Below are 14193 nucleotides of genomic sequence, written 5' to 3'. Positions count from 1 at the left end.
CTGATTGTTCCAATTTGAAACCAGAGGACGAGAAAGAAAGGTGATCTTTGATTGGTCACAATACTAAGAGCGAAAACATCATGTGCATATGTCTCATCTGAATAGTGATTGGTCAGTTGCGGGTTTTAAACACATGGCGCGAAAGACTCTTTGTTCAAACAAAACAAAAACCCACAATGGTAGTGTGGGCCTGGGGCTTCCAACTTCAGTTGTTACTCTTCGTTTCGTTTTCAGCATCTCTTTTTTGGATATGAAAAAATAACTGGAGTGCTTTCCATACAACAGCTACATTGGCAGGCAATTGCCACCAAACTGTAGCAATACGGTCATGGAAAATACAGTCGATGCTAATAATGAAATACAAATACGTACGCCATATTTAACGTCTCTTGCTGGATGGGTGGACAGACGGACGGACGAACGGACGGATGGATGGATGGATGGATGGATGGATGGATGGATGGATGGATGGATGGATGGATGGATGGATGGATGGAGGGGAGAGATAAAGAGAGAGTTTTGTATGATGAACCTGTTGTTCTACTAAAATTCCTGTAATAACCTATCCTAACCTACAAATCATTGTATGCCAAAGCAAAGTCTAGAGCTCTAGACTGTTACAGTGTTGATAGACTAGTTATAGTGGAAGACATGACAAGTGCAAGTGGCAAAATGGCAAGATGAGTGACAAAATAGCTTTGGTAACAACCAATCACAGCTCATATATTTTCTGAAGCTTAGCAGTGATTGGTCATTACCTCAGCCTGAGGTAATGACCTAACTATGATATTATTTGCGCTCCCGCACCACCAGACTCACCAACAGCTTCATACTCCAGGCTGTTAGGATCCTGAACTCGCTTCCCCTTTCTGCGTAGCGTCCTGTACTTTTGCGCTATGCTTACTGTCTGCTGTATGCACACTGGCTCCGTTTTGCTCCTCTTATTTATTGTGTTATCTGTTTATTTATTATTTATTCATCACTGTTATTATTTATTGTTTGTGCCTTCTTGTTTTTATGTTGTGTCGTTTACTTGTATGTCTATCGGGTAATATGTCTCGTCACCGTGGGATAGAGAAAACGTAATTTCGGTGTCTTGACATGTGAAGGGATTGACAATAAAGCTGACTTTGACTTTGACTTTTGATTTTCAGTTGACAGTGTCAAATTGGCCACCCCCTGAGATGGATAAAAACATATAGATTTTTCTGCTAAACTCATATTTCAAAAATGTTATATTAATCAGAATACCATGTTTAGACTATTGGGGTCGCATTTTTTTCATTTGATTTTCTTTTGTTTTGTGTTTGCGTCATGCCAAAAGAGCAAGGAAATTAAATTACAACAAATAAGAAAAGTTAAAGTTACGTTTAAACAGTTGCTAGCCGAGCAATATTTTATTAAGTTTCCATAAATTACAAAATGGAACACTACTAAACATTTTCACTCAAGTTGAATATAGACCAGAATGCATTCCGAGCAGGACAACATGGCGCAAGCACGAATATCAAAGCAAAACAATGACTAAACACAACAAAACTAATTATTTTCATTTAATTGAAAATATATACAACAAATGAAATGCAGTTTAAAATGTATTTTGTATTTACAATAAAAAGTCAGAGAGCTAGATAGATGCGTCCCTTCGTCATGACAAATACGGTGGTCCCGTGATATGTAGCGAGGAGAAAAGTAGTGAACTGGCTGTTGAAATTGCTGAACAGAATGTAGGAACTACTTTTTAGTGCTCCATATAGTGCAGCACTATAAAATGATTGAGGGGTTGATTGATTGATTGATTGATTGAATATTTATTGATCCCCAGGGGTGGGGAAATTCAGGCCCCAGCAGTATTCATACCACAGAGTGGGTATACAAAAGACACACAGATAGCATGAGCGCAACTCAATAGGCTCTCATAAGGCTGCCACACAACGGCGCCACAAAGAAAGCCAGAAAGTGCTCAAGATAAAAGCCATCAAAGCAAAACAAAGCTAAAACACAAAGGAAAAAAAATAACTGTGGGCAACCAGCACCCCTCAATACAAGAGAACATCCCAAAACACACTAAATAGCCTCCACGGGGTCCATAGACAGGTGTAGGGGCAGTCCAGTTCAACGGCACCCAATGGACCGTGGTCGTGAATCGGTGAAAAACATCACAAAGCAGGCAAACGTGTGAGCAGCGTCCTGGGCACCCAGTCGGATGCACGTGCAGATGGTCACCACGGGGCTAGCATGGCGAAAGTCGTTGGTTCCGACGAGCACGAGGGAGCGGAGTCCCCACAGGGGTTGCGGTTGCAAGGCCAAGGCGAGGGACCCGGTCATCACTGGCCGGATAAGCAGGAAGCCGCCGTAGAGTTACGCCGGTCTCGACCGATGATCCCGGTTCCAGGAAGAAAAAAAATAATAATACAAAAATATCCGATCCGAAGAGATACCGAGGTGCGGTAGAAGGCACCAGCATCGCCGAATGGACAAAAAGACAGAAAGAAAAAGGAGAAAAGAAAGAAATAAAGAGGAAAAGAGAGAACACTGCTGGGAGGCAGCCACTTACGGCGCCATACCGAGGAAAAAAAAAAACCGCAGGGGCCACAATTCTTGTTCTTGGGATTCGAGATCATGCATCTTATATATTATGTCTTTCTCCTGCAACACACTTGATTGAAATGATCATCATTGTTATCCAAATTCTGCAGACATTGCTGATTATCTGATCATTTGAATAAGGTGTGCTCCACCAGGGAATAAAAAATGTGGGCCAGACCCCAAGGATCGGAATTGGTGACCCCTAGATTAAGGAGATAAGCGTGGCCATTCGGACACAGGCAGTGTCAGAGCAGGACTTGTATGGAAATGACGCCCCCGCCAAAATGGCTGCCACGTAAACACGTCAGCGAGGCTAATAGGCCTGCTACTACTGATATATGATGGTGGCTGTTAAACCGTCCTGTTAGTATACGTATCTCATCCACTGCCAGTTCGCAAATCAAAACTGTGCATGCACAGATATGTACCCTCTCTATCTCCTCAGTGAACCGGGCAAATTACTCATTTGAAAGTTGTATCAAGGAAACTGGAGGAAGAGTTCGCAAATCAAAGCTGTGCATGTACAGATATCTACCCTCTCTATCTCCTCAGTAAACTGGACAAATGACTCATTTGAAAGTTGTATCAAGGAAACTGGAGGAAGAATTAAGACTATTAACTGTTGAAATTAACAAACATGAATGATCTAAAATACGTAAAAATGAGAAATTGCAATACTTTAATGGGAAAGTATTGACAGAAGAAATAACTTTCTAATCTGTATAATGCAGGTAAACAATTGGTTTTTATCCATCTACTTTTATTTGAATTTTCAAAAATTGCAAAAATAAACCTGACAGTGTTCTGCATTTTCACTAAATGCGCTTAAAAATTCGAAACAGTGGAAACCTAACTAATAATGTGAATCAGTGGTAAAATCTAGTACACAAAATTACATCAGCACACCCACTCTCCAGTCAGGTAGGTGGCAGTAGCGTGCTACTTGCACACAGGAAAGAGTACGAAACAAACTGTGAGACAAGATGGGGGAAGGTTCAATGGACTCCAACACGCTTTGCTTATTTGATGTTGATGGCACCTTGACAGCCGCCAGACAGGTAGAAAATTTATCAGTTGAGTGAGCGTATTCTTAAGTAAGTGTAGTCCTGGGCCGAGCTCCACGGTGCTCTTTCTCGAGAGGCATCGGTCGTACAAAGCTAACAATAGTGCAACGCTGTCAGTCATCACTCGTTGGTTGTGACTCTTGCCATGTAAATAAGTACGTAGTTGTTTTGATTTAAGGAATGGAACTGCGGTTATGGAGCCTCCACTTCGTATATTAAAGTTGAGTCAGAAAAGAAAAGAGCACACAACTGAAGCAGACTACTGAACTAATTATTATCTGGTCGCAATTTACTCACAAGCTGACTTACTCAAGGTTGCTGTATTTGCAGGAAGCCATGACTTTGTATAAATGGCAACAGGTTGATAGATTGCTTTATTGTACCTTCAAACGTTGCAGTTCTTGATATTGGTCCTGGTCTTGAGAGGGGTCTCTCGAAAGGTACTGCCTCCTGTCATTTAATGAAAGCTATTAATTGTAAGTGTTGTGCCAGTCACTTGAAATCATTGGCACAGATAGCTGGAGAAATATATTTTTCAAAGTACTGAATAATATTCTTATCCTCAAATAATTTTCTTTGCTCATTATATCTCACTACACTGTGGCCGCGATTCATTGCTATAAAATAACATGACTTGGTAATCAAAGCATCACTTGCATATATGTCACTGATTGCCACTGATTTCACAAGCAGTAAATGGCCACATTATCTCATTCAGTCATTTTGCGTGTATCATGTACAGACCAGCCAAGAGTATCACAGAGTAAGTTTTAATTCAGATCATCTAATTGCGTATTTAAACATGAAAGCCTCCTGAAATCTAAGACTTTGAAGTGTTACCATTAAGTGACATAATTCCCTTGTCATTAAAACATGTCTGTCAAGTACGAGACCAGGTTAGGAAACTTTGTTAATTCTCGGGTACTGATTACTGCAAAGGGACTGTCAGTTGAATACACAAAACTGAAATAAAATCTTGCTCAAATTGCTTTTAATTATGTTACTGTTGTTAATTAATGAAATCTATCTGTAGCAAACACACTGAATTGGTGACACTGATGCATTGGTCAGCTTTCTAGCGCTCGGGGTGCCGTAAGTGGAGGTGGGTGTCCTGCCAATGCCATTTGTCAGTGTGCAGCTCACCCCAACTGCATTCATTTGTTTGATCGCTTAAAGCAGTGGTTCTTAACTGGGGGTGGTGCGAGAATGCTTCCTAGGGGGTGCGAGGATACCCTGGGGGGAATTTACAATTTTTCGGGGATAATGGTGGGGTAACCGAAAAAAATGAAAAACTCTGGAAATCAAGAAGTCATTGTGTTAATTGGCATTAGGGATAATGCTAATTAGGCCTTATGGCTGTAAAGTAAACCAATTATTATAATAATTATTATTTAGGGTTAGTGATGCAAGAACTGGTTGGTGAATTGAATGGGGTGCGAACAAGGAAAAAGGTTAAGAACCACTGGCTTAAAGCCTTAAAAGCCTTGTGTTTTCAACCTCAATGAATGTTAAAATTTTGTTTAAAGATGGAAAACACATACGAAGGAACAACTATGACAGCAGGCTTTTGAAGTTGAAGTTTATTTCTTTGAATTATATACATTAACTTTTAGAACCTTTTGTAAAATATTGTGAATAAAATGTCTATAGTGATTGTTCTGTGCCGTAGCTTTGTAATTTTATTGCTGCTATTTATATTTCTGCTGTTATGTCACTTGTGTGCTTTTAGCCTGTAACTGAGGAAATAGCTGCGTTTATTGAGAAATTGAAGACGAGGGTTCGTGTCGGCGTGGTGGGGGGTTCGGACCTCAGCAAAATCAAAGAGCAACTGGGAAATGATGGTGAGACAAACAAACCTGAACTCTCAATAAAGATTGTCTGTGAACTTTGTCTTTCAGACATACATCCCTGCTGCCCACAACATTATTACTACTAACAAAGTTGAATGAAATTATCATATCATATCATCATAGATTCTGACTTGAGAAAGAAAAAAATCCCTGCGTCTGTGCGCGCGCGTTTGCGTGTGTGTGGGTGCATATGCAACAGGGCTGTGGACTCGGTCGGATTTTTGCACCGAGTCCGAGTCCGGCCTCTTGACCATGAGTCCGAGTCCAGCCTCTTGACCATGAGTCCGAGTCCGGCTGTCCATTTTTTCTGTAAATTCATGTGACTGCTTAGTCTTTATTCAAGGCTAATTTAGATCAAAATCTAAATAATTACAACAGTTTTGTGATGGCTTTGTCTTTATTAAACATATAAACAAATACAATAAACAGATACTTTCAAGTTTTAATCATTAATTACACAATTATAGCTCAGACATTTATCTAAACACAAATAGTTAGTGACGACCCCACAACTATCGAAACACATCAATGATATAAGCTGGGTGACATAATCGTCCTTGACATTGGTACATAATGTAAACATTAGCCTAAGTGCAACTCAACGTGACCGCATTGATCGTAACTTACGCTCCATTTCCAACCCAAATCTAGAGGCGAATCATTGTTCTCTCGCTGCTCCAGGGTTCTTCCATCCTGGCTGCGCGCGGGGCATTGTGGGTCTTGTACGTGCACGCACGCAGGCGCGGGCGCGCACGCAACAACTAAATTTGTCTCCATAACAAGCAAGCAGGGCTGTGGACAGTATTCCTACGCGCATTCTCAGCAGCATGATGAAAATAAAATTCAATAACGTCACTGAGGCATATTTTAACAAACTCCACTTCATTGTATGGCTTTTTAGCCCGTGCAATGTTCCAAGCCAGTTGAAACAATTCAAGTGTGACAGTCTCTGAGTGCTTCGTAATTTTTTTGAAAAACTGTACCTATTTTTCTGCCTGACTTTTCAAAGTCTCCAAACTTGTGCTTGCGAAATTCAGTCCCTTTTGCAAAGTCCTTATCGATATTGGCATGAAGTGAGCTGATGTGGCACTGACCATTTGAAGCTTTTAAATGCGCAAATGACGTCCGACATATCAGGCAGAATGGCTTGCCATAGCGTTCAACAAAAAACAACTTTAACTCTGTTAAAAACGTCCTGTGTTCATCGTCATATATTCGTTTAGCTGTGCATTTTTTCCTTGCCATTTTGGCAAGCGTCTTGTCAGCTTTTCTGGACCTAATGGGCCCCCGTAGTCATAGTCGCCATTCATTAAAAAGCCAGCAAAACCAATCGCTCTGTTTGTCCCCTCCTCCTTTGCGGGATTTCCCCTCACGCGCATGCGCGTTTGACCAAAAACCATATTGCGAAGCAAATACGCACGAAAAAATAATCACAAATGTTTATTTTTTTTATTGTCGGACTCGGTGGACTCTGTCAAAATCAGCACAGAGTCCGAGTCCGGCAAAATTGACAGAGTCCGAGTCCACAGCCCTGGTATGCAATACTGCAATTTGCAGTAGGTCGCACTGCATCATAGTGTATTGGGATGTGTGATTTATAGTCCGACTCTAATTTTAATCATGCTTATCCTACTTTCTGATGTCTGCAAACAGTGATCCAGAAAGTGGACTATGTATTTGCAGAGAATGGTCTTGTGGCCTATAAGGAGGGGCAGTTACTATCTATTCAGGTAAGACATGGTCTTTCCTAGACTGATCATTCTACTGCGTATTGATGCTGAGGTGTTCTGATTGTCAGCATTTTTCTATTTATGTGCTGCTTATCATCAGTCCATCCAAGCCCACATGGGAGAAGAGCTACTACAAGAGTTCATTAATTTCTGTCTCAACTACTTGTCCAAGATCAAACTTCCCAAGAAGAGGTATTATCATTTCACTCTTCTTACCAATATCAGTTTCTTTCGTATGTTTTATGTCAAAGTGTGGTTGAAAACCATTTCAAATTTGTTGTTGTTTTGTGTGTATTTTCTACTTGTTGTTTTTCTGGCAGGGGTACATTCATTGAATTTCGGAACGGAATGTTGAACGTCTCCCCAATTGGACGCAGCTGTAGTGTGGAGGAACGCAAAGAGTTTTTTGAGCTGGACCAGGTAGCAAGCACACAGGCACTCACAGGGAGAATACATTATATAATATTTGTCTGTCTGTCTGTCTGTTGGTCGATCGGCCACAGAGAAATCATCAGGCTGCCGGTTACATCCTTCTCGCCCACTGTTTTTTATCTAGGTTTGGGACTGGTAGTGATTGGGATTTGGGATGACGCGGAAAGGGTCTTGGGTCAATTGTTGAGTCGATGGAATAGCTGAGAGGATAATCCAGGGCCGGTTCTAGGAATGCGCATAAGAGGGGGCAGTCAAAAATGTGAAGGGGGCATGTACCATATTTTCCGCACTATAAAGCGCACCTTCAATGAACGGCCCATTTTAAAGCTTTGTCCATATATAAGGCGCACCGGATTATAAGGCGCATAAAATAGAAGCTATACTGCAACAAACTGAGGTTGACTAGGGTTGCGGTATGCATCCACTAGCCAATAACCAACGAGTCCTCTGTAAACAATCGCGTTTCTCAAACGATCTCCTATAAAATGTTCGGAACTGACTAAAGTTTGATCTAACGCATTGGTACTACTTACCTATGTTTCCCTTCCATATCGATCTGTAGATTTACTCGAAACATTAACAGAGCAGCCTATTTTGACATGAAATAGCCTGATGCGTATAGCAGCTATTGTTATAGCATTAGCCATCCGCAGATTCCCATGAGCCTCAGCTCGCAATCTCCCATGAGCCTCAGCAAAGTGTAGACAATCGCGTTTCTCAAACGATCTCCTATAAAATGATCGGAACTGACTAAAGTTCGATCTAACACATTGGTACTGCTTACCTATGTTTTCCTTCCATATCAATCCGTAAATTTACTCAAAACATTAACGGAGCAGCCTATTTTGAAATGAAATAGCCTCGCGGGTACAACAGCTATTCGGTGACGCCCCCTGACTACAGTTGCCGTAATGTTGGGAAGCGATGCGACCTTGTAATTTACTAGTCGTACTAAAAACGCACTGAAACATTTTGGCAGAGCACTGTGTACAACCAGTATGGATCAACAAATTCATCAATTGATCCATATATAAGGCGCTCTGCATTATAAGGCGAACTTTTTAGGTGCGCCTAATAGTGCGGAAAATACGGTATTTTTTTTATTTTTACACATTTTTATCACTGTTTGTGTTTTCATCACGGCAGTTGTTAGCTGTGTGCCCAGATCTCAACCTGTAGAAGTGGATTGCACTGTCAGCCCTCTACAGTAAGACCTGTCCAGTTTGGGTTGCTCTTAGGGTCACTGAGGCACGCAAACCCCCTGACCACAATAAAGTGGCAATGTCTTGAGGGGGGGACGACGACATGTTATGTTAACTATTATTTGAGTTGTCGTTAATCATTAGTTAATCATTAATCAATAGAGGTGTAACGATTCATCGATACACATCGATTAATCAATATAATGCTCTACGATTTGTTGGCATCGATGCTAAACGTAAACATCGATCTATATCGCCCGTTTTTGACCTTGGACATTAGACGCGACTTTATTTTGAAATCCAGTTCATTGTTGCTTGCTTCCTCTTTCCGGGAGCAGTGCGCGGCGTGTTGTGAGCAGAGCAGGCACGTGAAAGGGGAGCCGACAACTACGCGGCTCCTAGGCTGGTGCTATGGCTAGTGTCCAAGAAGACGAGGAAACTCGCTCTCCTTTGGGCTTCAAGTCATTTGTTTGGAAGCACTTTGTAATTTCCTAAATAAAGAGTTTGCAGTATCTTGTTGATTTTGCGTATGAATTGTTGTAAATCAGGATATTGTTCTATATCCATCGTAGAGCACTATATCGTGATGTATCGTGAATGAATCACAGCAGGCTTTAAGATATCGGCAAATATCGTATTGCGGTTCTTTGTATCGATATGATATCGTATCGTGACAAAACCCGCGATTTACACCCCTAGTAATTATGCCTAGCCTCTGCTCTTGAGTGGCACAAAGACACCAACAGTCAGAAATGTGACGTCCACGTGCATATCAACATTTTTATGCAGATTTCGGTGTTCAGAAGGGGATAATTACTCCCGTATGAAGTGTGTGCAGCGACTTTTGAAGTAATGTAAGAAGCATAAAACGTGTGTGTTTTCGGGCCCCAACAGAGAGAAAAAATCCGGGAGAAGTTTGTGTCTATTTTAAAGGAGCAGTTTAAAGGAAAAGGGTTGTCTTTTTCAATCGGTGAGTCAGCTCCGTTTAGAAGGTGACACGTCCTCTCGTGTTTGACACTTGATTTCTCTGCAGGAGGACAGATCAGCTTTGACGTGTTCCCCGACGGTTGGGATAAAAGATACTGCCTGGGGCTCATTGAAAAGGACAACTACTCAACCATTCACTTCTTTGGTGACAAAACGAAACCTGTGAGTATGCTCTATTTGTATTCTGTCTTGATGTATAGCACAACTTTGGAAATGTAAGACATTTGTGTAATTATTAATATTAATTATTCCTTTAATTATATTGAATATGAATCTTTTAGTTTGTGAGCAAACTGCAGTTCTTGTCCACAAGCTGATTGATCACCATTAAAATGCAGAATTAGTGAAATTGAAAAGGTCTTATACTTCGACTTGCATGGTTAAACCTAATCCTGTTGATAGCCAAGTGATCGCCTTTTCAAACACAAGGCCTTTACATCCACTTGTTTCCATCTGGGAATTTTGAGCACTATTGGGGTGTGGTTCAGGTGATTGAGTTGGCCAGCTTTCACCTCATAGGTAGTGGGATCAATCCCTAGTTCCAGAGCAATATCCATCTTATTCCTCTGACGTAGAAACAATTGTGGGCGTGACTTCCTGTACGAAACGGGAAGGAACGGTCAATCATTGGTTAGAGCAGCTTTTGTTTCCAGCAGCAGTATGTTTGAATGTTTCATTTCCTTTTCTAAACAATTATAGGCCTTTATAGCATTTTAAAATGTCTTGCAACCTTGTTATGCTGTTTTCAGTTGCACCAAGAACTAGAGTTCAGAAAGCAATACTGCATGCATCTGTATGTTGTTGCCAAACACTTTTCTGTTATCCTTCTACCCCCGCTACATCAATAGGAAGAAGGATTGTAATGTAGTTTGCAGCTATCATAGAAAATGGACTCACACAAACCTTTACCATGGATACGACACAGCGGTTCATACAGGGAGTTGCAAAGCCTCATTAGGTCTAGGAATAAAATGGATCTTTTGAACACAACAGTGAATGAGGTCATGGTGTTAGCGCCTTGAGTACCTTGCACAAATATTGTCCGAATGAAGCTCCTCAACATTCAACATACTGTAGTTTCTTTGCAACACAATGCTGCAATGATGGTGCCAAACTGGCTGGCCCAAAAAAATATTACTTAATAGGTGAGGTTTTCAGAAATTAATTGAAGATAGAATGAATAGGTGAATTCACTCCAAAGGGTGGCCTTGGACCTTATGTTGGAGATTTCTTCTGATGACACATTGGAACAAGTTACACACAAGTCACAAAGTGTAACACAACCTCCCCAAAGCAATGCGTTTGGGATTTTTGTGTTAATAGTATCAGGAAAACCAACGTTACTTTTTATTAGGGGTGTAAATCGCGGGTTTTGTCACGATACGATATAATATCGATATAAAGAACTACGATACGATATTTGCCGATATCTTAAAGCCTGCTGCGATTCATTCACGATATATCGCGATATAGTGCTCTACGATCGATATATATATTTTTTAATAAAAAATATAGAACAATATCCTGATTTATAACAATTCATACGCAAAATCAACAAGGTACTGCAAACTATTTATTTAGGAAATTACAAGAGTATTGTAGTATACAAATTGCTTACTTTAACACTGAACTTTGATGTCGTGTTTTTTCTTTAAATGTGCGGCGAGATTTGTGCTCCCTGAATATTTGATCACCGCATGGCAGGATTTACAAACTGCACGTGTCTTGTCCGTTGAGCCATCTTTTCTTTGGAATCCAAAGTGCTTCCAAACGAATGACTTGAAGCCTAAAGGGGAGCCAATTCCCTCGTCTTTTTGGACACTAGCCATAGCACCAGCCCAGGAGCCGCGTACTAGTTGTCGACTCCCCTTTCACGTGCAGCAACGCCGCGCACTGCTCCCTGCTCCCAGAAAGAGGAAGCAAGCAACAATGAACTGGATTTCAAAATAAAGTCGCGTCTAATGTCCGAGGTCAAACACGATGTTTACCTTTAGCATCGATGCCAATAAATCGTAGAGCATTATATCGATTAATCGATGTGTATCGATGTATCGTTACACCCCTACTTTTTATTGATAGTGTGTGTGCAGAAGTTTGTGGAGGCAGGGTTTGAAGAAAATATGGTTTTAACGATTCCTTTTTATGTGCGTGCGCGCGTGTGTTTGTCTGTGTGTATTTCTTTGTTTTGCTTTAGGGAGGAAATGACTATGAGATCTACTGTGACCCTCGCACTATTGGTCATGAGGTCACCTGTCCAGATGAAACACAAAAACTTTGCCAGCAGCTTTTCTTTTCATCGGAGTAGTACATCTACTGCATGTTAAGGATGGAAAAAAGACTTAATTAAGAAGTTGCAAAGGTTGTGGATGCTCTAACTTTGTGCGTAACCTGACCAGGTTTTGTTGATGGATCATTTGAATGGTGATGACTTGAAATCTGATGAGGAAAGTATCCAAGCATTTGAAATTGTGACTGTCATCGCCAACGTTTGGTGATAATTCATGATTTACAGCTAGCCTTTTGGGAATAAATGATGAATAATGTGCAACCTAATAAGGAATTTTCATCATTGTTTTATTAACACCATCACTGCTCAGGGAAAGTACAATCTCAGCATAAATGGCCTTATTCATTGTGGAATCGAATCACCACCTTCTATCCTTTAGCTAATGACTCAATCATGTCTGCGTAAACAAAGTGAGTTGAAGGATTTTTCAGTTGCAAGTTCCAGAACAAAAAGACACAATGAGTAACCGGCACTGAGTGCCTCAAAGAGAGTAAAGAAAAGTGTGATGCCATCCCAGGAGTCCCAATCTGTATATGGGACCAGTACCAACTCTCACACAAGATCTTATAATTAAAAATGATGTCTAAACAAAAGGTCAAAGTTGTACAAGCCAACAAAGAAATTACAGCTGCTTGTGCAATGCATTCCATACTGTAATTGTGTACTTACAACTGTCATTTGCTGTATTTTGTGGTACAGTTGTAATGAAATAAATCTGATGACACTGACCCTCACAATCATTGATATTTTTCTCTAATGTGTCTAAAGAGGCGATTTTGCCTACCTATGGTGGAGTTTGACTGAACCTATTTTTACTGATTCATTCTGTGTCACTGATGTAGTTTTTAATCAGCAATTCGGTCTTTTTCTTTGGGTATAAAGCAGCTACAGTCTGAACTGTTTGCAGCCAATTCCAGGCAGAGCACATAGCCAGTCAGAACTGTTTTCAGCCAATTCCTGGAAGAGCACATATAGCCAGTCACACCCATTTTCTTACCAATTTTGCTTTCAATTAACCTTACATGAAAAGTTTAATACCTTAAGTTATGGGAAAAAAATGATGTGTCTGGTAAAGTCAAATTACACTTGTGCAGTAGCAGTCGTAGTGTTTAGCCTAAAACTGTCCAATAAGTTAGCCTACCAATGTGCACCACACGTTATACAAGTGATCTCGAACCATAAGCCACCTTTACCTGGGTTTCACAAATAAAAGAAACTTTGAGCAATTACAATTTATCCATTACCCAAGGCTGATAAATATTTTATTTTGAAGTGTCCGGATCCTCTCCTTTACATCTGTCGTTTATTTAGAGTTACCTTTAGATTTATTTTTAGAAAAAACAATATATCACAATATATAAAATATTGTGTAGCAATTGCCTTTGTTGTTGCAAATTGTATCATTCCAAAAAAGTGGATATCCCGCAAGTATAATCTTTCACATTTGTGTTCAAGATAGTATGTCAGACCAGGAGTATTGCCACCTGAAAAAGTGTTTTATTGATTTAGCATAAATGCAGAAAAGTTATACACACCTCAGGCAACAGTGTAATAGTGGTGTATAAAGAAAATTGGATTTGCACTATTTCTGTTGAGGTAAATTTTGGATTCCATGCGTCACCGTATGTCACCTTAAATGGCAACCTTGTAGCAGTGAGAAGACCCTAAGCTATTTTTGGGGTACAGAGAAGCTCTAGTTTCAGTAATGTGTAGGTACTTAGAATATGGACGGGCCATTCGTCCGTGACCAAGAAGACCTTTGTCCATGCCCTTTTAAGGGCATCGGAAGTAACCAGTAGAGTGAGACTCGGACCGCAGCTGTTGTCTTACGAGGTACAAATGATGGGGGAGAACAGATAGAGGGGGGGGCGCAAGAGCAAGAAGCGCGAGGGCTTTTTTGGGGCGAACATCTGTGCCGTCGAGAGCTGAAACATCTTTGCTCTTGGGGCCACTCTAACTTTTGGAGAGACATCACTCTGGCATTGGTTGAATAAATCTTTTCCCAATCAGCCGTGCATCGTCCACCGAGTGTTTTTTTGGAGACCAGCAAAA

The 14193-nt window shown here is 40.7% G+C and overlaps 1 protein-coding gene across 2 annotated transcripts; it reads left to right on the top strand.

Moving 5' to 3' along the window:
* Nucleotides 1–3505: 3505 nt before the first annotated feature.
* LOC133150996 (phosphomannomutase 2-like) lies at nt 3506–12878 on the top strand. Of its 2 annotated transcripts, none has more exons than XM_061273692.1 (8): nt 3506–3647; nt 5383–5494; nt 7157–7233; nt 7334–7425; nt 7554–7653; nt 9762–9837; nt 9901–10016; nt 12049–12878. In XM_061273692.1, the coding sequence occupies exons 1-8, from the start codon at nt 3573–3575 to the stop codon at nt 12157–12159; spliced, it is 759 nt and encodes a 252-aa protein (XP_061129676.1). In that variant the 5' UTR covers nt 3506–3572; the 3' UTR covers nt 12160–12878. The 2 variants fall into 2 exon arrangements, with proteins under 2 accessions (XP_061129676.1, XP_061129675.1); XM_061273691.1 differs by having other exon boundaries at nt 3533–3662.
* The last annotated feature ends 1315 nt before the right edge of the window (nt 12879–14193 follow it).

This window comes from Syngnathus typhle, linkage group LG3 (assembly GCF_033458585.1).
Source record: "Syngnathus typhle isolate RoL2023-S1 ecotype Sweden linkage group LG3, RoL_Styp_1.0, whole genome shotgun sequence".
Classification (NCBI taxonomy): domain Eukaryota; kingdom Metazoa; phylum Chordata; class Actinopteri; order Syngnathiformes; family Syngnathidae; genus Syngnathus; species Syngnathus typhle.
Note: the sequence above shows the minus strand (reverse complement) of the source record. Positions and strands in the feature narration are given on the sequence as shown.